The sequence below is a fragment of the Patiria miniata genome, unplaced genomic scaffold, assembly GCF_015706575.1.
Source record: "Patiria miniata isolate m_02_andy unplaced genomic scaffold, ASM1570657v1 HiC_scaffold_14, whole genome shotgun sequence".
NCBI lineage: Eukaryota > Metazoa > Echinodermata > Asteroidea > Valvatida > Asterinidae > Patiria > Patiria miniata.
In genome coordinates this window covers 11,922,560-11,950,085 of record NW_024037052.1, presented here as the reverse complement: position 1 = coordinate 11,950,085, position 27,526 = coordinate 11,922,560, and the positions used below count along the sequence as shown (strand labels likewise).

At 40.1% G+C, this 27,526-nt stretch overlaps 1 protein-coding gene across 1 annotated transcript in view; it reads right to left on the bottom strand.

The window, feature by feature from the left end:
- LOC119722073 (protein lin-28 homolog A-like) overlaps positions 1-17,673 on the bottom strand; it is a 32,214-nt gene extending 14,541 nt beyond the window's left edge. The window contains exon 1 of the mRNA XM_038192079.1: positions 17,230-17,673. Coding sequence (XP_038048007.1) covers positions 17,230-17,245 — 16 coding nt within the window. The 5' untranslated portion in view covers positions 17,246-17,673. The remainder of the gene's footprint in view (positions 1-17,229) is intronic.
- Between the last annotated feature and the right edge of the window lie 9,853 nt (positions 17,674-27,526).

The following is a 27,526-nucleotide window of genomic DNA, read 5'->3' as shown; positions in this document are numbered from 1 at the left end:
ACCGATGTAATGTGGTGATACCGCCGGATATTTAGCCAATCAATCTCAAAACTATCATCTTACAAATCAAAATAATGTGTCGTGGTAATGCAAACTTCCAAGACGAATTCCTGTGGTCCAAATGCGGACCAATGAACCAATTAAGAATAACCTCCTTGGCGACGATAATTACTCCACTAAGGGTATAGGCCAGTAAATAGGCCAAAAATCCGTCCGCCGAGCTCATAAATAAAAGTTATACACTCAAATTATTCTATATTACAGAGTTCTGAGAGCCATGGAATTAAAGACATTATGGCACTGCACCTCTGGCCTGGACTTGGGGCTTCCAATTCTGAGCATTTTGGAAACAATTGGGTCCGAAAGTGGCGGCTATTTAGCCATGTTGTGGAGGGATCTTTTTTTTTCAAAATGGCAACGTTTCCAGTTTTGGAAGCATCATTGGTTTCAGGGGCGGTCTTCTTTTTGGATTGAGAATTTCTCCAGAAAGTCAATGGTCAACCCACCACAAATTGAAAAGAAAATGAAAGATGACATGTTGATCATCATTTTTCTGTGCAGTCATGTGAGAGTTCTGAGTGTTTTTAAAAGAATTTTGAAGCATGGGGATTTAACACCAGTGTCTTTGGGAATATTTATACTGGGGGGTACCCTTAAGGATGCAGGCCAGTAAATAGGCCCGAAATTGCCTACGCTGGCCAAATCACGATTTGCATGCCCTCAAACTCTCCGGTATTACACTTACACTTTACAGCATTTTGCGGGCCATGAACTTGAGGGTTTGTAAAAATAAAAAAAAAAGTTGGAAGTCGTGAAGAGTACTGCCAGCTCGTATTTCTGTGAAATTCGGCCCTAATATGGCTATATTTTGCAATGGAGTGTAGGCGTCCTTTTTCAAAATGGCGATGGGCTTCAGGAATACTTTTAGGGGTGATCGTCTTTGAATGGAATGTTCTCCCAAAAGTCATTCGTTAACCCCAAAACAATTGAATAGAAGTTGACGATGATGAAATAAGCTTTAATTTGATGTGTGTCTCGAACACCTGTGAGAGTTGCGAGTATTTTTAATAATTTTGGGAAGTGCGCGTTATTATCTCTGAGGTCTGGCATGCAGTCTAGTGGTCTGCAACCCTTTACTCGTGGACCATTCGCGAAGTGGCGAATCCAGCCACTAAAAACGACCCCCGACCTCGGCAGGTGATGGGCAATCCATTGGTTCGGCTCAGGTCAGCAGGTGTCCAGTGGGTCGCACAAAAAGGGCGCGTAAATGGCCATTTGGTCATTTCTTTTATGTTCAGGGCCAACGGGTTACAACCATGTAGCTTTATTCAATTCACAAAGCTCCATAGGTGCAGCGCACGAACAAACCAAAGGGGCGTGCAACCAAGGACTTCCATACATCAATGTTTTCATTATTTCTGAGTGGTGCCGATGCGATAACTAACGAACATGTGCTAGTTTTGCGTTGTAAATAATCCAGGGTCCAGGGCCACCTTATTGGGCCAAAAGGTTTCAGATAACACACACATTGTAGCTGACCTTGCGCCTATTGCAAGGCGTTCAACCACCGTGGTTAAATGAAGTATTAAATATTTCCGGCCTGTGTTTGGGATGTACAGGGTGCGTACGTGCAGGATTTAGATTGTGCGCGATGCTCTGTACCTGAACATGTACATGTACATGTACATGTACATGCACACGTTCAGTGTAGCAGAACTTGAACACATGGATTTTCGTTTAGGGTACGGTGCAATGCGAGTGCGGTAGCTTTGCAGCTTGAATTTATTTAGGACTCTATGAAAATACGTATTCATTTGGTAGTATTGCGCATGCGTAAGTATGATAATTAGGAGAGTGACCGGTCACGTGAGGGGGTTTAACCAATACATGTAATAGGGTAACGGAGTCCGATTTCCACATCCGATTTTCATATGACAACGGAATGGCCAGGGTCCGTTGTACAAGAACACCGTGGTCAATGTATGGTTGTATAATTAGAATGTCCATCTTCATACAATCATAGCTCTGAAATTTGCTAATTAAGACTAGAATTAAGCGAAAAGAATTGGCTCACGAAAAATATAAAAGTACTGCAGGTATTTTTTTAATTACAAAGTGGAAGAATAGTCGATGAAATAGAGATAGATTTCAAAAACAAGTATCTTGATCAATTTTAAACTGCGGATGAATCATTGTTCCATGTTTTCGTCAAAACCGAAGGGAAAAAAACACGTGGAAACATTACAAGGCAAGTACTGCAATCATTCAAAAATAGTCTGGTTACTTAGCCCCCCATTTTGAATTGAAGCCACAATTAGTGTTTAAATACAGGTTTTAGGGAACGCGACATGAAACGGTGAACTTGTGCGGACAGGATATTCATTCCTGGTTAAAATCATACTCATAGGCCTGTTTGGCGTCCGCGTCACATTTCTGTTTTCTCTTCCATAAATCATGGCTAACGAAATCTTTTGCGGTATACAGTCTAAAAACCACAGAATACATTCATGTTATGTAGTGTTAATGAGTCACTGGTTGTTATCACCAGTTAGAGTGAAATTGTGGATTATTGCAAATTACGATGTCAGTGAACCCAACCGCAAAATGTGTATTACAGAGGCCTACAAATTGCGGATGGCAACTAAAATCACGCGAAACAGTAGAAACATCACGAGTGAAGCACAACATCCTGAAGGAAATAATGCTCTGCAGTTCGACCATGGAACAACGAGCACATGTACTGCCTCAGGCAATTCAGTCAAAACTGGCCCGGCCCCTGAACACAAAATCACGGCCAAAAACACATAGTGCCAAGTGTTCAAACTTTTGGGGTTTTGCCAGCACCACAGTTAAGGCCAAAAAAATAGTTCTGCTTCCGGTTACCCTACCTAACCTATTTTGACAGCCCCTACCCTACTTTTTTGTGGAACAATGAAAAATAACCCCAAAACCATCATTTACCACCTTTTACCCTTTACCACACGCAGACACCTCAATATGATCGTATACAACCCCCCCCCCCAAAAAAAAAATCCCAACCTATCTACCCTACTTTTCAAATGCCACGTAATCGGAAGCTGAACTATTTTTTTGGCCCAATCATAAATCAATGGTTGAACAAAACTACCAAAAACTGTGGGAACCACTGCCCAACATGGCAAAACCACAACGAACCGGCTATCCTTTTTGACGACAGGAAACATCCCCGCGCTAAAAGTTGTTGACATGCAGCTATGACATTTGAACTTTGACGTGTCATTCTCTTGACCTTTAGGGCTTAGTTTCGGCCTTGGACCATCAAAATCCATAGGCATCCTTGGGTTTGGGTCATTTTTTTCTGAGGTCGCAGTTCCCAAAAGGTGGATGCTTCTAAATTCCACGAGGTCAAACTGTGTCTAGTTCCCACAATGCACGGCAATGACACATCATGTATTTCTAACGAAAGATGACCGATGCCAGACTATAGCAGTTTCCTAAGTAATACCACTATTTCCAACCTCGTTCCCATGGGTACGCGATCTTGCTGCGCCATTTTGTTTCCCATCATGCCTTGCGCGATCTCAGTTAGTGAAGGAACGCGCACGCGCCCATAGAGTCGAGGCTGCACTGTTTCCTATTGATGCCGGAGTTTCTGCCTGAAAATGTTCATGCTCCCAAACATCACTAAGCACTGCTTGTACTTCTTGCCTTTGATAACCGTTTATGCGAGTATACAACTGGTCTATTTCTAGCCGCTTGTTGAGTCTAGTTATGGCCTGGGCCCATTTTACATTGATTTTCTATGCGGACAAAAATGCTTTACAAATTATCGTGCCTAGCCAAGCATCACCTGAGAGCATATCCAAAACACTCTATATCGCATGCCATTTTGGCTTGTATATGTAAGCTCTTTGATAAGTGAGTACATTTTTTTTGCTCAGCAGCAGCCAACTTCGTTGAAAATCGCTCCTGGTTTCTCGTGTACATGCACGAATAGGCGTCTGGCTGAGGTATCCCAGCATTACTAATACATTCCAAACGAGACTTCAAATTACAAATACAACAGTTACTAGAGCTAATGTGCTTCCCGAAGCACGGATATCAGCCTAAATTACCGTTTTATCGGTTTGTCTGAATACTAACTCGCACTGAACATAAGGTGATCATTGCTAAATGTGGCCGAGATCGGCAAAAGAATGTAAGAGGAACAACTACGAACATTTGACATTAAGACTGCCGAAACATTACATAAAATAGCCGTCAAGACAATACATGAAACAGTAGTTAATGCCAGTATATTAATCCTTAAAAACATTCAAAAATGCATCACAGCAGTAGTGTTACTTATTGGCCTCCGTACTTTTTAATCCACGGCATGAGTATCTGGCTGAACACATGTCTTTACACAGGTGGCACAGCTGTATGCTATGACAGACCGAAGGAATGCAGTATCGAGACACCACTTCTGTGGTTATGGGCAAAGTCTGTGGAGAGCGTGGCACTGTATGTCACACAACATCCACAGTATCGTGGTGGTTTGAAACCTTCCCAGAATTCCTATGTTTTTATATTGCTTTTTACATGTGTTTGAAAAATGAAAAACTTGAAATAACTCGACAACCAAATAAGTCAGGAATATGAAATTTGAGATTTAGAGATAAAAAAATACACTGAACAGGGCTGCAAAGATTTAAAATGTAACACAGTTTTTGAATTTTGTTTCATAAAATGACCCCTACTGACCAATAGGTGACCACTGGCCAAATTCTGTGAACAACTTTTGTGAGGCTTGGTCTAAAGATACAACTGACCAAGTTTGACATCAATTGGGTCAAGACTGGGGGAGAAGAAGCATTTTGTAAATATTCATTAAATGACCTCTAGTGCCCCTTTAATGACCAGTGGCCGGATTTTACGAACATGGCTAGGTAGGGCATGTGACAAGGTTTAATTTGGCCAAGTTTGTTTGAAATCGGCTGAATAGTTTAGGAGTTATGGCCATTTTTATATTGGTCACGTGACCGTTTGCCCGAAGAAAGAAAGAAAGAAAGAAAGAAAGAAAGAAAGAAAGAAAGAAAGAAAGAAAGAAAGAAAGAAACTGGACGATCACAGTATATCAGCGTGCTGCGCACGGCTGATATAAAAACTGCATAAACTGTGATATATCCCAATACTTACCATAGCAAGTCGGCGTTTGTGCAGCTTGTGCTAAATTCTCCCTATCTAACATGGTAATCTAAATTTGGTAACAATGGTTTTAAGGACCTCAGACCGACTTTATTTTTTGGTATAAAATCAGAGTGTTTACTGTTTTTCGACATCGCGAACGTTGCACACACACACTTGATACGAACCGTCGTACGGTAACTTTCAATACACTTATGGGGAGCTGTTAGATAGGCACCAGACTATCCACTGGCATGACTGGTATTGGTAAACGTAATACAGCTTTGTTTCCATGCTCAATGGCGGTTTACCAGTTTTGTAGCAAAAGCGCCAATCACCGCATTCGCGATGTCGAAACACAGACGGTGGTCAGTACAAATTCTGATTTCACCAAAAAACAAAATGTCGGTCCTAAAATCATTGTTACCAAGTGCTTAAGAGTTATGGATCAACTAGGGAAGTTTTTACGGGAAAGTTTTGTTTGAAAAAGTGGAATTCTATGGATGCAAGTAAAACGTCTATCAAATGTGCTGAACCCTTCCCATAGACCGCTTGCAGACGCGTTCGATAATCGACGCGCGAAGTCGCGCGACGCCATGTTTTGGGACAAGCGTATATCTATCCATGCACATTTTGTCCCACAACATGGCGTTTGCACCTTCGCGCGTCAATTATCGATCGCGTCTGCAAGCGGTCTATTGAGTTACGACGACCCCCCAAAAAAGAAGTAGTATGAACCAAAGTATCATAAAGGAAAAACGCGATGCCACGTTGACTCCGAATTCTTTATCTTTCAGATGCCATACCTTCCCTGATTCTATCGAATGCTAAAGGTAAACTATATCCGGAGATATACCATGTTGATGTTCTTCCTAATATTGCTCCACAAAGTACAAACTTTCCTTGGCTTTGAAACTTCACTTTCCCTCTTAAAAATCTACCACAGTGATTAATCCAAGCAATAAAATAGAAAATCTGAAGTACAATGACTGGGGTATCCAAGACTCAGATCGTTCTAAAACACTCACCGTTGGGACGGAGCATTTCCTGCATCCCAACTTGCTCTGAGATACTGGAAAAAAGTGGAAATTCTGTAGAGGACATCCTTAGCTTGGTCCGTTTAAACATACCAATGGAAAGGCTACTTCCTTATCAGGAACCAGTCGACAAAATCGCCCACTCTAAAAATGCTTGAAATCGCCCACTCTAAAAATGTGGTGCAACCACCCTTTCGGAGAGTATCGTCACATCCGTTATACATGTAGTACGAAGTAGTTGGTAAACCGGAAATATATGAAGTTCAGGTTTATCGATATCTACAATCCTGACTTTCGTGACGATGATGGTGGCCATGGTTGACGCAGAGGTGACGATTGCCTATTGCTATAGCATTGGCGGTGGACTCACAGCATACGTAATTATCCTGTACAACCTCGTCCCCAAATTGAGTATGGTTTGAATGTGAAAGACAGTGCCATTCTCCTGTGGACGGAAAGAATACAATGTATCCCGTTTGAAAAGTCGAGAAAACAATCTCGAAACTGGTTCTTCCAGAAGCAGCCTTCTTCGCAGAGGATTGTTGCTTTTAATTGATGATACAATCCACAAACCTCACGCAAGTATTCATTCTATCGTACAAACCTTCAAATCCTAAGTTTGAGAATAGCTCATTCTACTGGGCCGGCAAGGCACTATGCCAAATATTGGTGGGATAGCTAATGACGTGGAACAAAATAAGTCATTGTGACAAGTGCTTCTGAGAATCAACTGGACACATTAGGTAGAGCACAAAGTTATTCGCACTTCGCAGATGTATCGAGGTTTTATCACCTGCGTTCTGCTTTTCAACTGGCACGAATTTTACGTTGCCATAAATACAGATGTATGCATTGTTACATTAGGTATATGGTGAGGCTGGATGACAGTTTTACCAAATGTTGCCAGAAAAAAGTCGATTTATCACGGTTTTATTTCTTGGCAAGATGTCCATACAATGTGGTGAACCTGGTGATTTGGAGTGAAGCCGACAAGATATCTATTTGCGTCTCTAGGTTCTTAATGCAACTTGCAAGCAAGCTCTTTGCACATACCGCCATATTGGATCCAAACTTGCCAAACAAAAGACACTTCTACCTTGTTACTGTGTACATTGCTGAGTTTTTAATTTCAATTTGAAGTAAGCAAAGCTTGCTGTCGTGCAACAGTTACCTCTCGTCTCAAAATGCAACTTGGACTCATTCAGCGACACGGTGGGTTATTTTCGGCGTCCAGGTTCAACTTTGGTACGAACCTTTTTGGCACGACTCTTGTATTGTTGTTGTTTTGCTGGACTTCAGCCATAATGCCTTGACATGCTTCCAAAATTGGAAAATCTCCAAACCTGGTCTAGGCGTGCCCATGTGAGTAGTGCGCTGTTTTCTTTTATAGATATGCAAGATCTTGCTGGTCTGATCACGGACCATTATCCGTGCGTGGTCTGATGTTGTTGATGTTTAATTTTTGCTGGTGTTACTTTTGTGTTGAAAAATCTTCTACTAGTGTTGCATACTCACATGCAGCAATTCAGAAACAACTGCTTTTGTGCACACCGTTTTTAAATAACCACATCACTTGGTCACGCCAATGTTTTTTCCACACAAAAAACATTTCTGTGGTTAAAACATCAAAAATAAGTCAACTCAAATGTGGGCCATGCAAAAGCTAAGGCATACAGAAGGCACGAAGAACAGAATTACGAAAGTTGGTTATCTGAAAGAAAATGAAGCAAATGTTGATCGAAACCGATAAGGGAATAGGGAAGACCGCAACAAAAGTGTAAAACCAGAGCGGAAAGAAAAAAGTACGGGAAACGAATCATAACAAACAGAACGGGAAAATGTTTGACCTGGCATGGCCGTGGGTGTTTACCTTCGCATACCCGGGGATTCATTCGTGTGTTTAGGTTGTTACGTAACCATTTCCGAAGCCAAGAATCAAGAACTCGGGGTGTAAGGAGTCCATGGATTAACCCACTGGGTCGAGGGGCGTGGTTTGACCAAAGTCCACGCACGACGCGCTAACTGGACCAATCAGTTGCCAGCTGGGGCGCGTAGTTCTCTACGGCCGCTCCGTGGGAACTGACCATGATCCGGAAACGACAGATTATGGCCGAAAATTCAAGGCTACACCAACTAGGGAATCTGTTAGTAATCTCCAAAATAAATAGTGAATCGCCGATTGTTCCATGCAGTACTATAAGATTCAAGCTCACTTCCCTCCATTTCATATCATTATCAGTCAACAAAATGTAAAATTTGTTTGAAGACTGCACATTTCACTTTCAGAGGAACACAGATGTTCTTCATTAAAGAATGTCTTCGAAATGGGGAATTTCGGGTAATCCTTTATTCCATGAACTTAAAACAACGAAACCTTTGAAAAACATTGCACTACTTCATGCGGCAGCCGGCCGATATTATTAAACTGATCATTATTAGGGAACAAAAATTCAACACAATTTACACGATGTAAAGCACAGAAATGACAAAATCTGTAAGCGTTTCACCTTGATGTGGCCAACATTAAAACCGATAACTATTATCAACGGAAGATTCGTTACACGCAATGTAACAAATCTAAATGACGAAATCATTACTTTGAAAAGGAACATAATGTATTGTTTTAGCATCATGTTGCAAACACATTTATCTGAAGTTTCAATGATTCCTTGTGAACTTTATGCCACTGCTTTCATTTCTCTTCGCAAGTTCCAAAAATGAACACTTTACCTCGCTTTCAATTTCATAAATTTCCCATACATGAAAAAGATATTTTCTCCAAATACTTCTGGGAAAAAAACCCGAATATCTGATCCAGAACTTCCGTAACACATTGTTAATGTTTTATTTACAGTGGCCTTGTCGCATTGGCCCCATCACGTCAATTCAAATACCTGTTTATGAATTTAACAATAATAAGATCCAACATGTTTGTCCTGTTTGATTTATGAAGTGATTATATTTACTTACGTCAGTATAGATACAAATCAACTTTAAATCACTCCGAAGCGTGTTTATTATGACAAAGTATACTGTATAGGCTTAAATCTGAGTCAAAAAGCCAAAGTGCAAAGGAAACTTATGACCTAAAAATGGCAAAATTGTATAACTGTTTTCTTCGGCTACATTTACCAAAACAAACTGTTTTGAAAATGTTGGGTAACCGTTATAATTTCTTTCAAATTCCTTTAAAAAATTCCTTTCATGTTAAATATAATCATGTGAAATATAAAAAAAAATGAATAAAAGAATACACTTATACAGCGGCAACTATGTTTTCTTTACTATCTTTTATTCTATTCTTACTTTTTAGGCCTTTATCCAAAACCATTTTCATTAAACAACATTTCTGGCACAAATTATAAACTATTTGATCAAGCTTATTGAAAAACTAAAAATAAATCAGTTGTGGTGGTGAACCATTAACAAATTATGAGAAAGGGACAGATCATGAGTTTCCTATTTATTGAAACTTTTAACAATCCCGGATTATAATTAGTCATAAAATTTACTTCAACGTCAAAAGAAGTTGGAAAAAGAGAGACATTTTTTTTCCACAAACCTTTCTACCTTTGATGTAAGGTTTAATGCAACGAGAAAAAAACCAATGTAACAACCTTGAAAGCTATTACTCCAAGTTATCAACTCATATAATTCATCCAATAATAAACATGTATCCTTTTGATACGAAAACCTGGATCTGAAACTTTATAATTACATTTTCGTCAGGTCAGAAATAACAATTCGCATTGCAACTGCAAGAGGAGTGTTGAAAACCATGATCGAAAAACCATGGTCTTTTGCAACAGAATTACTGGTCTTTTGCAACTGAAATACTAGTTAACGTTTGAGTACGTAACTGGCAAACTTCCAACAAAAAAAGACAATCGATTGGTATACGGCAAACGCATTATAGGCTGATTATGGTAAAATAATTGCGTGCTTTGTTGCTATAACGTAGTACAGTTGTCATAGTTAGCAATCCATATTATAAGCACCTATCAAAACAGATCTTATATCGATTTCGGATAAGAGAAAACAGCGCTTTGTACGTGAACCGTTAAGATTTACTTTGTTGTTACGAATGATGGGGATCTGCAGATGAACAGAACACAACCTGTTGGTCTTTCGTTCTCGTTGTCTTCACTAATAGAACAAATTTTGTATTGACGCAACTGAACTAAGCGTAAACACAGCTTTTCTTGAATATGGAGTGTTTGTTTTATCTAACTAATGGGGTTACCATCCACTAGTTTAACTTTATTCGAGCTTCCCAACTTCGTCGACAAATTTGAAGGGAAACTACAAGCTACCATTTTGAGGAAACTTGTTGGATATGGATATTATAATAAGTTGACACGTTCACTCTAAAAAAAAAATTGGTCAGATATGACTAGAAACCAGTTAAATTTTCAGGCTCAGCTGGGTGCAACTGAAAATCAGTCAACCTGACTAGATTTGTGCAGTCAGTATTATTGACTATTATGCAAACAACTAAAATTGGAGTCGAATCCAACAACCTTTTTCTAGTCATAGTATGAAACTTTGCATGTTTACCTAAATTCCTAGTCAATTTTCAATAAATAAAGGAAAACCAGTCAATATTTTGAGTCAGTTGTTATACAGTGTAGACTGTAGTGACCCCGGGAAAAACACAAATCGTTTTCTTTGTCTTCACTTAGAACAAATCTTGTATTGACCCATCTGAACTAAATGTAAAAACAACTTTTCTTGAATGTGTAGCGTTTGTTTTATCTAACTATCGAACTTACCACTAGTTTAACTTTTTTGAGCTTCCAAACTTCGTTGACAAATTTGAGGGCAAACTATATCAACGCTATACCATTTTGAAGAAACATGTTGGATATGAGTATTATAAGCTGACACGAAGTGACCCTTGAGAGAAACCCAAATGAGTAAAGCTTGAACTTTTCCGACGGCCCCTGGTATTTTTCCATGCATAATGAGGTCAAGTTTGACCACAGGGTCACGACCTCTACATGGGCAAAAGAAAAATACATGTAGCCACCACTGTGACCATCTTTGTGCAGTCACAAAAAAAACGATCGTTGACTGCAGGGTATGTGGAGGTGGAAAAGGAACGCGGTTGTAAAAAGTTCACTAAATTATACAGAAGCATTTCTGCAATTGTCATGGTTTAGTGACCATTTCCGGCTGATTAAAAAAAGGTGAAAAGCTGTCCAGGAAAGAATAGCCAGGAAAAAATCGTTGGGCTTAAAATATCCGAATGTGCTATTTATAGGCCGAAATAAAGGCGGGAAATTGTTGTGATTATTGTGAACAACGACAACTCCGCTCGCGAATTGTATACATGTAGATGGGTACAATTTGTTGCGCGTTTGACCAAGTGAAAACTCGGAAAGGGACATTTGTTGAAGACTTTTTTTCTCTCAAAATGCCCTCGGCAGATCGGTTGCTGAGAAGGATTCAAGAATGATGCAAGACTGTGTAACCAAGACGGCAACTGGAGCTACATTCGATACCGATGTTCTGAGCAACATCGCGGGGTATATTCCACGCTTCGTGCTGCTTAGTGCTCTAATACTTGGCTGAATAATCGCGGTGGTGGGTAGAACTAGAAACAGCAAACGTATCGACCTTGACACAACTTAACACTGTTGTTTCAAAAACCAATCCCGAGTCCAATTTTTCTTCATCACTTCGGAAGAGATAACTTCTCAAGAACTACTGCAAACGAAGAAACATATCGCTTGAACTAGAGAAGTACAAAAGGTGTAGATTCATTGTAAAGAAGTGGCTCGCAAATATAAAGAATTCTGACTTGGTTATTCATGTTCGATATCCATTTTGTTTCATCAATTGAAATGAAAGTTTTAATGCACTTTCAAATACTCCCACGAGGTCACCAGGGAGAGAAAATCTTGAAATGTGTGCCAATTATACAATCGAAATTCTCCAACTTCATGCACGCATCTGGATATTCACAACAAGAGGAAATTCCAAATTTTTAAAGACTTTCTGCAAGTGTATTTCAATTTTTTATGGTATACCAGAGAAGTAAAGCTGTGGACATCAGGTAGTCCGACGAAAAGTTGCTGCTTTCAACTTCTGGTTTCTATTTACGCCGATGCACATATTGCAGACAGTTCATTGTGCTCAGTGCTTAATAGGATTTGAACATGCACGTGTTGGGACATCTTTATTCGAAATACAACAGTTAACTTGTTTTGGGGATAGGAAAACTCACTGATACACTCCAGATATTTCGTGCAACAGAAGTGACAAAGCTCACCCGGGAACACGGTCATGATCACGGCGAGATGTTGGACAAAGTATGGGGCCAGTGCCAAGTTTATATCACCCCGTTCCGCCCTTTTGCCAACCCTATTTTGGCAAGCACTTCCGATACTTTCTGTTTTCAATTTCAAGCGATTGCAACATCGTCAGACCAAAAACTCCCCATTTCTTCTACATAATCAAAGATGTCCTCACCGTAAAATCAATCAAAATGCTCCAACATCTTCAAACTGACGTATAACATTAAACGAACATGTGCACATGAAATTGAACAGAAACTTACAGGTATCTTTTGTTGTCCTATCGATCATCATTGCAGTTTGATCAATCATTATTAAGGACCAACAACTCACCGATTCAACTTTTTCATTTTGAAGAATCGAATATTGTTCTCACAGGAATAGTTTTTACAAAAATGCTCTACTTTTTACTAAGAAGGAAAACAAATTAATGCAAAAGTACCACTACCAGCCTACACTGCAATGATTTTACCCATGCAAGGGTGAAAAACTGCAACTACCCAAAATTGGGTTATGCTTTCCCAATTGTTTGGGTTATCATTTCTGTTAGATTCAACCAAAACTTCTGCAGGGCCCAATTTCATAGCGCTGCTTAACAGCCGACTTTGTGCTTACTGAGCCTCCATCTATTTCATAGGGACCGTTAATCAGTAAGCACAGCAAAAGCAGGCTTAACCTCAAAAGAAAACTTTGCTTAAATCAGTGACGTAACAATAGAAATCTCCATGCGCGCGCAACTGTAAGCACAATCACGGCATGAAATAGTGCTTAAGCAGCAGCATGATTTTCTGCTATAGTAAGCACAACTTTTCTGCTTACTGTCAAGCAGTGCTATGAAATTGGGCCCAGGTCATACAAGACCCGTGGTTGAAATTAACAGAAATTCTAACCCAAACAATTGGGTAAAGCACAACCCAATTTTGGGTAGTTGCAGTTTTCACCCTTGCTTGGGTAAAATGAACCCAGGCAGTTTTTCAGTGTACCTTTATACGAATACATGTTGAATGTTGGCGCGACTCCACAATGTCGATATGACCTGTAAGGCTGTATGCCTTGGACTTATGCAAGTCGTTGACCCAAAACAATTTCATGCAAATTTCAAAACTGGCCCAACACTTCAAAAATCTTCCAGGGCAGCATGTCATCTTGTTGACTTTCAGGAAGAAAAGACATTAAACCTAATGAAATATCAGGCAAGAGCACGTGGTTTTCTTTCAAGATTTAATACCACATGTTCACAATAAACCTGTTCGACATTTCACAGATATTTTAAGAATCATTTACAGGGATATTATCATATTATGATAAATTGTGGTATTTCCCCCCCCCCAATTGTATATTTGGAAAGGGGAACGTAGCAGCTGTTAGGCGGCAGAAACCTCAACGAAATCCAAACCTTCATGCATAGGCCCAGACATAAAGGTAAATGGTTAGAACATGGGGCTATAAAAAAGAAAATTACCTTATAATTCTCTGCATTCCGACGATTCTTCTTCTTAATCTAAGAACATTTGTACAAGCCTTTCCCTTACTTTCGTGAAGACAAGTCACCGAGATAAACATTCCACAAAACCCCACAATCCTTACACAAATTTAAGTTAATAAGATCCAAATAAACATATTGAACTAATGTATAACTACCGCATGATGATATCAATTACACACAAATAAAAGACCATTTGCGTGCGTGGCGGTTTTAACCAATTTAAGGGGTTTTCTTTCGAGGGACCAGCGCGGGAATTCGACCGGCAGAAATCGCCCGAGTCCCCCGTGCATGAGCGGCTACGCACGGTGCAACCCTCGCTCTGTGTGGTGCGCTTGAGATTCGTGGGCACGATAGCATGGGTACAAACTCTTCGCCTAAAAGTTGGAAAGGGCAAAGGACCTAACAATTGTATGGCCTATTTCCTTTCATTTTTAAAGATGTAATGACCAGCTTTTACAACAAGTGGCCAATTTCCTAAAACCACTGCAATTAACACACTACTGTTCCTTGCTCTATGTCTAAACTTAGTGTAAAACCGCACTTCACTTCGTGTGAATGACCATGGAATGACCATGCTCTGTGGAATGACCCTCAATTCTTAACTCAACATCCATCGCTGTACAGTTTCGAAGATATCCAAAGTTACTCTCGCCATGGTGGACGGTAATTGTACGGTCAACTGAAATTTACCTCTGGTGTCCATTCTGCTAACTGCTGGTTTCACAATCGTTTGCCAGGCATTCAGCCTTGACCCGATGGAACGATGTTGCAAAAAAAAATGGATGCCACGAAGGGTGATCGTGCATTGTGCGTCCTTTTCCCGCTTCATTTTTGTCTTCCCGTGGGCGATTCACGCTGTTAGTACGGGGATTCCAATGAACAGAATCTCATTCAGGTAGCATCAGTGAAACGGAAAAGTTGCAATACAAATCCCTGCCCTAGTTTTGCCCCCAACAGACAGAGGAAAGATTGAAAGATCACATGTATTCAACTTTCATTTACCATGCGCGATGTCGATGGCGAACCTTCCAGAACGGACCCAGAAATACCAGTATTCTGTGTCCGGATACTGGTCTCAAAATGTGGGAATATGCAGAACCATGGAGCACTAAAACCAGATGTTCAAATTTAAGTCCCATTTCTCCTATACGAAATTTGAAACTGAATAAACTGACACAGAAGCTGCACTGTATTCTTTGTCCGGATACTGGTCCAAATTGTAAATCGAACCAGAAGTAGTAACTGTTAGATACCAATCAGAGGTTGGAAACAGTTCATTAAAAAACAACAATCAGTGAAGTAAAATATTGTGGTTTTCTCACTGCTGTGGATACAGTTTACAAAAGAGAAAAACCGCCCTCTTAATGGGAGACAAATTATGCAACTTGCCAAAAATTGAGCCGAATTTCTCATCATGTTGAAAAAGCTGAAATAACATTACGAGTGCAACAGCGGCAAATGGTCAATGATTCTGCTGTATAAATAGCCACCATCGTCTATTTTTGAGCCAGGATACAAAAATGGCTCCTCTGTTTAGGCCCCTTGGGCCAAACTGTACCACACAAGGCATGGGTTTTGTGAACGGTCGATGTCCGACTCCGAACGATACAATGGTGGCCCACCACCTCCATGTCATGGCAAAGCGTTTACCCGCGCTTTGGCCACTTGATATATACGGTCAAGAAAGGGTCAAGGTTTCGCCAGCGGGGGCCCAAATTACACCCCAAAAAGCGCGGCTAGAAGTTCCAACCGAAGAAATCTCCTCGGGCCAGATAAGCAACTGAACGGAAATCAATCCAAAATGGGCCAAGATAAAAAAGGAGTCCTTTTGGCTTGTTTTTGATTATGATCCTGGCCGGACACGCTTCGGAAATCCCTCTTAAACGGCGTTGGTGGTCACTTTTGTGCGAAATCGTCCATAGGTATTTGAATCCATAACATGCACGGTGCACTCCCGCAGTGTATTGTTGATCCTTTTGTGTGATAGTTTCCAACAAGGAAACCCGGGCAGTTTAGTAGCAAAAGAAAAAGTTGACCCTCATGCTTTCATCGTGATAAGGCAAGGGTTTTGTGGTACTCCAAGGTGCGATGGGACGAGCGTGCATACCCGTGGTGGCATGCCGTGTGCGCACCCATGATGGTACCGGAACAGACCCGCTCGTGGTAGAGGCAGCTGCGTAGAATTCCAGCATGGCGTCCCTTGATTGATACACTTGTTGCTTACTCAAACCCGGGGCTTGTGTTTCATCACTCGGTAACATTCGTGGGTCAAAGCAGCGCAGCAAAACCACACAATTACTCAGTCTATTTATCACGGGCACATTCGTAAACCTCTCGTGACAAACGTCAGTTCAAAAACTCCCTCATCCCATCCTTTCCAAGAAAGTTCAACTTCGATCGTTCTTGCAGAAACCAGAGTTTGTTGATGTCTACTTTTCACGCCTGTATCATGCTGCAGGGAGTGCAGGGAAGGGCCCTTATCTTTCTAAGTGTTTGTAAATTCTTGAAATAGGTTGGTCACGAACTGAACGCAAATCGCCAGTTTGCCCCATTTTTTTATGAACTTTCACCGACAAGATGTGAACCTCCACCATGACAGCCTTAACATTATGAACATGTCATGATACACCAAACATACTAAACATGTTTAAATTCCTGCAAGTAAGGTTTTTCAAACGATGGCAGAAAATTTGAAAATGGCCAAACCATGGAGCTACACCCAAGGCTATACATTTATGCTTTGGTTTGTTAAGATGTATCACCGGAAGGCAGAAAGAAAACATTGTTGAACCAAGGATGCTACCTCCATCAAGTCCATGGTTGAACTCGTCACAACCTTGTTAAAATAACACACACACAAATGAGACTCTGGTTGTTTTCGAGCTCCTTTGCTTGACCACATAACAACCAAACAACTATTTTTAGTCACAAATGTTACCGCAACAGCGTAAGCTTCCGTAATCCTCTGATCTTTAGTGTGCATGGTGTGCACGGCGATGAAGCGGTTGTGGTTTCGCCTTTTGCCGTGACCATTTTTTTGGTGAAGTGCCAAACCAGGCTCGTACCCTTGGCTTAAGGGTTACCATTTGGGCCCTCCCAAGTCCTACATTGCATGCAGGATCACCGTTAATTCTACGATCATGACGAATCAACCACAAAAGAGGCACATTTTATGCCCAAGTTACTAAAAGTCAGTGGAAACTGTCCACACTTCTTGACGAGTGGAAGAAAGCAAGGGGAAACATTTTTTTGTTCACCGTACCTGCACTTGAAGCCATGCCGTTTGGATGTCGCCACTTATCCCACGCTGATCACGCTGGCTCACGCTGCTTTTTTTCTGATCCCCACGCCTCAAGTCCACGACCGGCCGGTCCCTCAAGAACTCTCCTAGAGCGGGCTGGGGGTACTGGATCACCTCCCCAAATCTTCCCCACCCCCCAGCTGCATCCACGGGATTTCACCGACTCGGAGGTCCCTCGCTCGGAGCACGAAGGCTTGGATCGTCCAAATTCCCAGTATTATCACAAACTGTACTTCCTATATTACTACGTGACCGCGGACTATGGAAGTCGCTCCTTGCGTACATGCACTGGAACAGCTGACAAAAACCTTACGGGTACGCGATAGTAGCACAGTGTACCATAATAAAAGTTCATACGCAAATTTGCCGAGCATTCTTTTCAGCTGGCCACACGTGACGCGCTGCTCTAGCCCACTATGTATACATTCCACCCCCACTTTGTTATTGTGCCACACACCGCCGTTGTCCAATTGGGTCCTTCCTTTGTAAAAAAAAAAGAGCCTCAGTTCCGGTCAAGCTAGTGGTCAAATTAGTTGTCCAGTTGGCCGAAAAGAAAGGACAGCAACAAAAAAGCGACAATACAAAGGGAGCTGTTAATCTCTTCGTGGAAAGCTCATGAATAATTCGCACGTGAACTTGCGCGGAAGGTTGACCTTCCGCTCGAAGCTTTTGGAAGAAAATTTTACAAACTGTGCCAAGCGAGAAAGAAAAAAGGATCTTGGTTATGTGTCCCCATCTTATTTTACCCGTATGTTTTCCCCCGTACTCCGACCTACGTTATAATTTTAATAAAATTTCCATAAATCCAAAAAAAGTTTTGCACGTACCTTAATGTGCTAAATTGAAGAGTCAAACTGGAGCAGTTTGTTTGAACACTGTTGGAATGAGGTCGGTATTTATAAAATGCTTTTTAAGATTTTTTATATCGTAGTTGGTTGTTATTATCGTAGTTGGTTGATCATATTCAGGATAACGACTGTCAGAACAATGGACATTACGATTGTTCTGATTTGTATCGTCGACATGGGTATTGTTATAATTGTCGATATCAGGCAAAGTATTTTGATCGATCGTTCTCGTGCGTCACTGGCTTCGTCATCTTTATTGTCAAAATTTTCGCCCATTTTTTGTCATCAAAAAAATCTAATCATCAGAACAATCCTATTCTTATCTCTGTCATATATCACCATCATGTTCAAATTTTATGGGTTAATAGGTCATAGCAAAGAGATTTTATTATCGAGGGCACTGCGCGTGTGTTCATGCAAGACTGAAGTCGCCATGATGAATGCACCATGAGCAAGGGCATTGGGCGGGAAAGTATTAATTAACTTGTCTAGCGAGGCCTTCTTAGCCCACCTCCAAGTTGGGAAGCCTTCGTTTGGTTCCAAGACCAAAAGATTATGACTTTTTGGAAAAGTCTTTGGTCAGGTAGGTGCCACTGTCACGTGACAAAAAGATATATATCCCGCCTGTTTCCCGAGCATGTCCACAGTTTTCCGAATATACGCTTTCGTTGACACTCGGTCTGTGTTCGCGACATCTCGGGTACGTGTGTAAAAAGAGTTTCTATTTACCAGCAAAATACCGGTCATGTTTGTTATTGTCCTAGTACACTGTACAATATGTCAAATCATGGAGCTATAAAAATGATAGCTTCGTGGTCAAATGAAAATTTTAAGTTTATTAAAATAAAGGCTTGCATGTACGAAATTCGATGCCACTAGAAATAATGCTCTGTGTCTGTTTTGACAACTATTATTTTGGTGTATTGCTTAAGAGGGCTTTGCTGCGTCATGTTCTATTTCTGAATGTTACGACTACTTGACTGATGATCTGTTTGGAGACGTCAGGGTGATAGTCAGGTCACGGAACCAGACTAAGCCAGCTTGCAACTTGACCCGTGCTCCGGTCAAAATCTCCAGCAAGTACCTGGCCGCACATTCCACAGCCATTGAACACGCAAGACACGCGGCAACAACCAGAAATTTCAATGTCTCCCCCGGGAATAAACTCCCACCGAATAATGTTCACCGCCAACGGGTTTTAGGAGAGCACGGGATTGGGTCTGGGAAAACGGCCAAAAAAATTCCCCTACCCTGGGACTCGAGAGCAGGCATTATATGGGAAACCATGGCATTCCAACTTCCGAGGACCATTAACCCCGATTAAGGCTATTTACCCCGAGGTCGGCTAACCTGAACTCCGGCTGTTTACCCAGCGATGTAGACCATGAGTTGACCTTTGAACCTTCTCCTGACCTCTGGCCTCAGTACACAAGCGCTTGGATTCTGCAGCTGCTTGCGGCGAAGGCGGGATTTTAGTTTGCAACTTTTTCAATATAGCCATTACATGCATGTATACATGTACATACAAATCTAAATTACATTTAAATTCTTGTGAATCTGATCAGAATGCACGAAAATTAACATATTCATTGAAATACACACACGTGTATGTGAATTCATGCATTCTGATGAGGATGTGGTTTTTGTTAACGTCCGCAAGATTGCAGAGTCATTTGGTAAACCATTGTGTGATAAATTTCGTGAAAGGAAAATTAGAATACAATCGGCAGCAGGCAATCGTAAAAACTTGCAAATTTCGTCCATTTATTTATTTATTTATTTCCCTCTCGTGTTAGAACCTTCTTCACAATTTCTTGGTCGTAAGACGGATTAGAGATTTGTTTATGTGTTTACAAAATGCAAGGCTCAAAACAAGACCTGAAAAAGTTTGCTTTCACTTTTACTTTGCGCGCGCAATATCAATAAAAGTCAACGACGACCGTTATATGTCGAGATACTATGTCCATCCATGGATCAGCTTATGAAACTATTACTCAAATCGTTGGTCTTTGTTTCGAAATATGAAAACAACAATGTTTTCTAGTCCAAGTGCTAACATGTAGGCCTACTTTTTAAAAGTCTATTTTGGTAAGAAGTGCAGCCAATATTTACTTGGGCGTCGCTTGGATTTTTTTCTAGAGGGGGGCAAAATATATTGTTCCCAAAAATGCCTGTATTTCTCAACATATTCTCGATTGATCAGTTTTAGAGGGGGGCAGGGACACTATGCCCCCCCCCCCCACCCTCGCAACGCCCATAAATATCTAGCCAACATAAATGTTCGTTTCGTTGCATCGTGTACACTCAAATATTGTGCAGTGAGGCGAGCCTCCCGCACTGCACGTAACACCGATTGCAAATTTGCATTCACGCAAGAGTCGTTGGCAGTTATGGTGTTGAGAATGCGCGCGCACAATGGGACGTGGGCGGCAAACTTCGAAACAAGTGCACGTCCCCTGCACCTTGAACATTTTGTTGCGTAATGGCCGCTCGGAATCGAAAGTTATTCGGAAGAGAAATATGTCTTTGTGTGCAAGTATTTGGCCCTCCGGCCAACGGACTGTTGTGTTGCCCTGTGGTGGATTCTGATTTCTTTTTGTCCCATTGTAAACGCGGTGTGGATTTAATTCCTTTCGGTCTCAAAAATTGTTCGGCCATGCGTCAGTTCAGCTGTAAAAGAACACGAACTTTTTCACACGCCATATTCGATCACATTAATTTGGCAACATTTGATTCCGTTTATCTCTTGTACCTGATCAGGGCGCCTGCAGTAACTTTATTCTGTTTTCTCTCTATACATTACCGCGTGGATTTCAACAAACTGTACGCATCATAAAACCCGACATAAAACCAAAACTCTCCAACTATACGAGAAATAATAAATACAAGCTGAAGTTTCCTCAAAAGCGAAACCGTATTCCGAAGGCCGGGAGGAATTTTATTCATAGGTGAACAAACTATCGTCATTCACAATCCCACTAGTTTCAGGTTCGGTATAGAAGCTACAATTGACAGCAAATGAACACAATACGTTTTTTTCTTCGGGATTTGAATTTTGAATAATCAACTCAATTCAATTGTATTCTCATAATGTAAAACATTCGTTCATTCACATTAAAAAAAACCTTACATTGAAACCATAAAAACATATACATACACTGTATATTGTACAAATAGACATAACAATATGAAGAAAAAACTGACAAGAGTACACGTAACCACAAATGAAACAAACAGATTTAGCCTAGTTAAATACATAAATAAATAAAATATCTGGATTGATGGAACTATAATGTATTCTGACATAAAGCCTGTGGCACATAAATGGGTAGGGAGCAATGGCAAGCTGGGTGATATATAAGCGGGGAAGGGAACAGGGAAAGGGTTGGAACTTACATGTACGAGGGGTCACACACACAGATTTACATCACGATTTAAAAAAAACATTATCTAAGTTATAATGAGCAATTTCAGGCAACTAATAGCCATGAGGAAAAATGAAGTAATCTAACGAAGGAATGCAAACTATCGTGCATAATCTCTAATGGTGCGGTAGTCGTGTGGTCGCACCTCGGAATTTTTTTGTGGAAATAAAATAATTAAACAAAAACTTGCATAAAATGTTCGATGGATATTTTTTACAGTCCCTCCCTAGCCTGCTTTTATGCAACTTTTAGGCCATCGTTGGATAAAACTTTTTTACTGAATTAGACAGTAGGAGAGAGCTTAATTATAAATAGCCTTCGCTGTTGAATACATATCTTAGCCTATACTGAGCTCAAGGGCGGATCCAGGGGGGGGCCAAAGGGGGCCATGGCCCCCCCAAAACGAAACAAATTTTTTTTTTTTTAATGTGACATCGCAATAAAGGCAGGCAATGAGTACACCACCATCTTTTCCTCAAAAAAAATTGGTTAAAGTGGTCAGAAATTGCCTCAGATCGCACCACAGAGCATCTAGAATCCAAAAATTTTTCGGGGCCCTCACGGGCCCCGAACCCCACGCCGTAATTTTTTAGACCCACTTTTTTGGGGGGGACCAATTTTTTTTTTGGCCCCCCCAAAAATTGTGTTCTGGATCCGCCCTTGACTGAGCTGTACCAGTGAAACTGTCGCCCATAATAATCACTGAGCCAATCTTCAGCCGTGCGCGTGACCGATATAATCACCATATCACCCTAACCATCTGTTGAAACATCACCTGCTAAACTAATGTACACAAATCCTACTTTATATTTATGATCTTTCTTTCATAACTATAGTCTATGTATCCTTGGCTGCTGACTATGATTGCTTTTACACGCACACCGTGACAAAAAAATGGACAGTATAATACACCATTGCAGCTGCCGAACTCTGATAATGGGCCAAACTGGTCACTTGTTGGTCAGTCTATGACAAAAGCTTCCCAACCTTGCGACAATACAATGAACTTTACAATCCATGCGTTCGAGGTCATCATAAACATTTCGTGCCGCCATTTTGCCACACTACAATGTACATGTATATCCGAGACACATTTCGTTTCCATTCTTCTTTTTTTCCAGCCATATACTATCTGTCGGCTGATTTTGTAACGTGTAAAGTTTATTCACACACCAAGGGGTATGGGAACACGATAACGTGCACTGTGCTTATACCAAACTACATCTTTTTCGATCATCGTGACATGAACTCTGTGCGCATAAACCTATCATTGACGACATTTTGAATAAACAAACTCCTGCCAAAAATACATATAGGCCTACATAAAAAAAAAAAATCGCCATTAGACATATGAAGGGAAAATATAGGAACTGACACTCCCATTTACTGCACAGTTTATACTTATTGTTTCGGCACACCTTCAATATGTGGTCAACCAACTCGTGGGAACGAGAATGAAAACAAAATGGCGGCCCGCCATGAATATTTTGTTTCTGTACAAATCATATGGATCAAAATCAATGCACAGCCGTTAAAGAAAAACGTGCATTATATTCACCTTGGGCTATTATGCATTTACAGAGATTATAATGGAAATTCCAGCAGGCTATTAGCCAATAAAACGCGACGCACAGTTTGACCAAAATCGGAAGTGATACCATTTTCACTCAGTCAACCAACTGAATTCACTTCTCAAGTCCGTCTGAGCAGCTTGAGTGAAAATACGAACAAAAGGTTGCCGGTTTGCCTTCATCTTCATCAAGCCCATTCACACTGCATGCCATTTGGCAATCGGTCAAGGTCTGAATGCATTGATTCAATTCCCTATTGCTAAAGGCTTTAAGGCAAAATAAAAAAAAAACATGTTTAGCGTCCTGCCTCTTTGACAAAAAGGAAGGAGGAGGCCCTTTTTTTTTTTTTTTCTTTTCAAAATGGCCGCCCGACACATTTTTCAAGACAACGCGGCCGGTCTATTTTTCAAGATGGTTACCAGCTTTTTTCAAAATGGCCGCCACTTGGACTCATTGACTATTTCCACAGCTTTATACACGGTATAAAAGTCTAAAAATACGATTTCTTTCGTCAGAGATCGTTAAAATTTATCAATTTTTGTCTTAAAAAAAAAAAAAAAAAAAAAAAAAAAGGAGGCGGCCTCTAAAAAGGAAGCGGGCGGGGACGCTAAACATGTTGTTTTTTTTTTACTTCGCCTAACACGGGCACACAAAAATGGTTCATGCGAAATGACACCACACAATAAGGATTCAATACACAAGGCGTCACATGGTAGTCAGGCTACCTGCTAAAATAAAAACAGTGACGCCTTATTATAGTTATACAGAAGAAGGTACTTCGGTCACTAGTTGAGTCTGAGCGTGGTCATTTTTGGTACCCGACAGCGCTGCACACACACGGTTCTCACAAAATGCGGAAACGACAGAAGTAGGTCATGCGCAGGGGTCACAAAACTCACGGGGATTGACACTGCGTGAAAGCTCTTCACTGGTGGCGCCCCGTTTGCTTTAGGGGTTATATGGAACGGGGACCATTCATACACGTACATGGCGCACGTTCGATCGTGACCTTTGACCCATGACAATGTCAAGTTCTCTTTAAAGGTGCGCGCGCCTTGTTATCGGTGATGTGGTCAAGTCAACCGCAACTGGCATATGTCCTTCCACACGTCCAGTCACAAGTTACAGGACATGAACAAAGACTCAGGAAAGCATTGATCACATATTTTTCATTTGATTACAGAGCGAGTCAAAAAAGCGAAATCCAAATGTCAGGACTATTGTTTTAGTGAAGTTCTATATGTAGCACTTTCAAAATCTAGGACATGAAAGCCAAATTTATGAGCTTTCTTTTAGTACAAGAATCACTCAAATCCATTGTGCACTTTTAAAGTTATGGAATTTTAAACACAACGACCGTTTTAAAGTTCTGTCCACGGATCACAAATCAAGTGTGTCAGTTCTTTCAGCAAAAACGGAAACAATTCGCATACACCCCTATGTGATTTATTCTCGTTTTGCTGAAAAAACACTTACCTTCTTGTGATCCGTGGACAGAACTCAAAACGGTGGTTGTGTTTAAAAGTACACAAGTGATGTTTCAAATTCTGTTTAAAAATTTGAGAAGTAGGCCTACATGAATGATTTGAATGATTCTTGTACTAAAAGAAAGCTTATGAATTGGGCTTTCACATCCTAGATTTTGAAAGTGCTACATGCAGAACGTTACTGAGACAATAGTCCCGACATTTGGGTTTCGCTTTTTTGACTCACCCTGTACAGCTTGTCTTAGTGACCCGACAACAGCTACAGCAGCTTAGAATTGAAAGACTTGAGACGCTTGAGGGCAGCAGACCAGGACCTAACCGTAATTGTGGGTGGACAACCGAAGTTCATACTTTTTGTGCTGCGCAAAATCATAACTATTCAAGGGTCTATGATATGCGACCAGATCCGGCGAATAATTATGCCAAACCTTCATTTGTTTTAAAGGGAATATACAACATTTGCAAACATCGAAAAATAAAACTACCAAGTTTTTGCGAAATACCTTAATAGGATGTTGGTAAATGACAGTCTAAAGCATCCTGTAAAATTATAGCGCCTGGTATACTGTCATTTTCAAGAAAAGTGGTATTTTTGTATCAATTTCCAACGCTGATCGGCCGATCAGCGTTGGAAACAACTGGCTTTTTTTCAAATACTGGCCCCAATTGACCATTGCACTTGTTTGCAATCGATTACAAACCTATGAACGGGTACGAGCCAGCTAGACTGGTTCCCTGACCTTACAATTCCCCAATGTATGTAAACTGCTCTGTTTCTTCTTATATGGAGTCAGGGAACCAGACTACAGGAAAATGATCGTTTTTCTTGGTTTTTATAGCATTTTCGAACCCAAAACCTCCAAAAAGTCAGTGTAACTATATTTGCTTTATATTTCCAACCCCCCAATTCCATCCATTTCTGAAAATTACAGCAAAAGCAAATGATGTATATTCCCTTTAAATAAAAAATAAATAAGGCGATAAATTATGCAAAACATGCGTCTTGATCTCCAGATTCTGACCATTCAGCGGGCGCCCTCTATAGGGTCATCCGTAACCCGATGTTGTCATGATTACAAAAGCGTGGTAGCCAAATTTGCCAATCAACAGCCTAGTCCACATTTCTGATCGAAATGACGTCACAATTTCTAAAGTTGTCTCCAAATGGCTGGCGCACGGGGTCGCATAAAATTTGAATGCTAGGACATATCAGACGTTCATCGTGTGGCCCTGAACTAACATTAATTCCAACCAAATTTTGCAAAATGGTGTATAATCACCTCAATTTTTGATGCAGAGCCTTTGTGATTTTCTAATTTGTTATATTCACGTTTGCCTTCCCAGTTTGTTAACGCATGTGTTTTATTGCTCCGTTGTTCAAGATCAACGTTTGGTAAGTATACGGTGTGCCAATTAAAAGTTAATGTTTTTTAACTCAAACTCCGCGCATCGTTTTGTACAAACTAATCGTCACTATAGAAAGAAATTATCGAAGATTTCTTGAAGTCAGTATTGTAGGCTAATTAATAGTACTGGGTAGAAATCCCGCAAACTCCTAAAGGTATTACAACTGAATGTTCAAAAAATAAAAGACACAATTACAAAACATCTTCGTGGTTCATAGCAAGTTTATTACATTCCAAGACGACATCCAGGAATTAAAACCACAAACAATTACTTTCATATTACTTTTGAAAACCAGAAACAATACAAACAAGTTGACAAGTATAAATGACATTTATACCTCAGTATATACGAGTCTGAAGAAAGCAATTGTTGGAATTTCATGTTACAAAAATAAAATTGCTATTAACCACTGCGAGGCCTAAAAGTTGGGTCTACCGGTACTGGTTCCGATGTAGCAAAAATCCCAAAGTAACAAAACCAAAACAAATTAAACAAAACAAATAATTGATAGATATAAAAAGTAGAAACCTAAATCAGAAAAAACGGAAACAAACAAACAAATAAAAAAAAAGTTGTGAGTTCATGTTTTCTGAAACCGGTTAATTTTTTGAAAACAAATTAAGAGGAAATTTGAAGTTGGATTGTGTGCTTTGAAACATAGCTCAGAAAAAAAATTCGAAATAAAGTTGGAACCAGATTAAATTTTTCAAGAAGCTCCCACCGATTACAAATTTTTGAAATATTTTTTTTGTATTTTTAATATTATATTTTTTTTTACATTTTATTAATTTTAAAACTTTTTTTTACATTTTGTTGCTATATATTTTTTTTTTGGTATTTTTTTTTTTTTTATAAAAAAGTTGTTTGGCAAATTTCTCCCCAACAGCTGATAATTAGTCAAGTGATTTTGGTTACCAGTATACATAATGATGATAATTAAGGAGTCAATGATGATTGGTTACCGGTTAAAATGTAGCTGAATTACGAAATTATGTGAATAAGTGCAATGATTTTGCATATTTGAGGAGGGCTGAAACTTTCTAACAAAGAATCGATCATTTGAATTTACATTTTTAAAAAGTAGCATCCTACATTATTCAACTAAAATTTGATTCAATACTTTTGTGCCCCATGAAAATAAGATGCCAAATGTACCGAGACCTCATTGTTCACATTCGGAAGTTTTTTTTTTGATTGATTGACATTTAATATCAAGCTGTAATCGAAGAAAGAAAATCAGAAGAAGTTGAAATGAAAGAGGAAGTACTTCTTCGAAATACCAGCAGCAATACTTACCGCTGGTTGGGAAGAAGTACAGAAAAGAACACAGAGAAAGTTTGAGGTAGAGAAAGACAGCAAATACTTCTTCAATTTGTCACCAGCAATTGTAAATTGTAATGTGATCAGTTGCTGGTGAGTTGGGAAGAAGCATTGAAAATGGAAGGAAGCTTCAGGTTGGAAATACCAAAAAGAAGAGAAAATAAAAAGAAAAGATAAGTTAGAAAAGTAAGTTAGAAAGG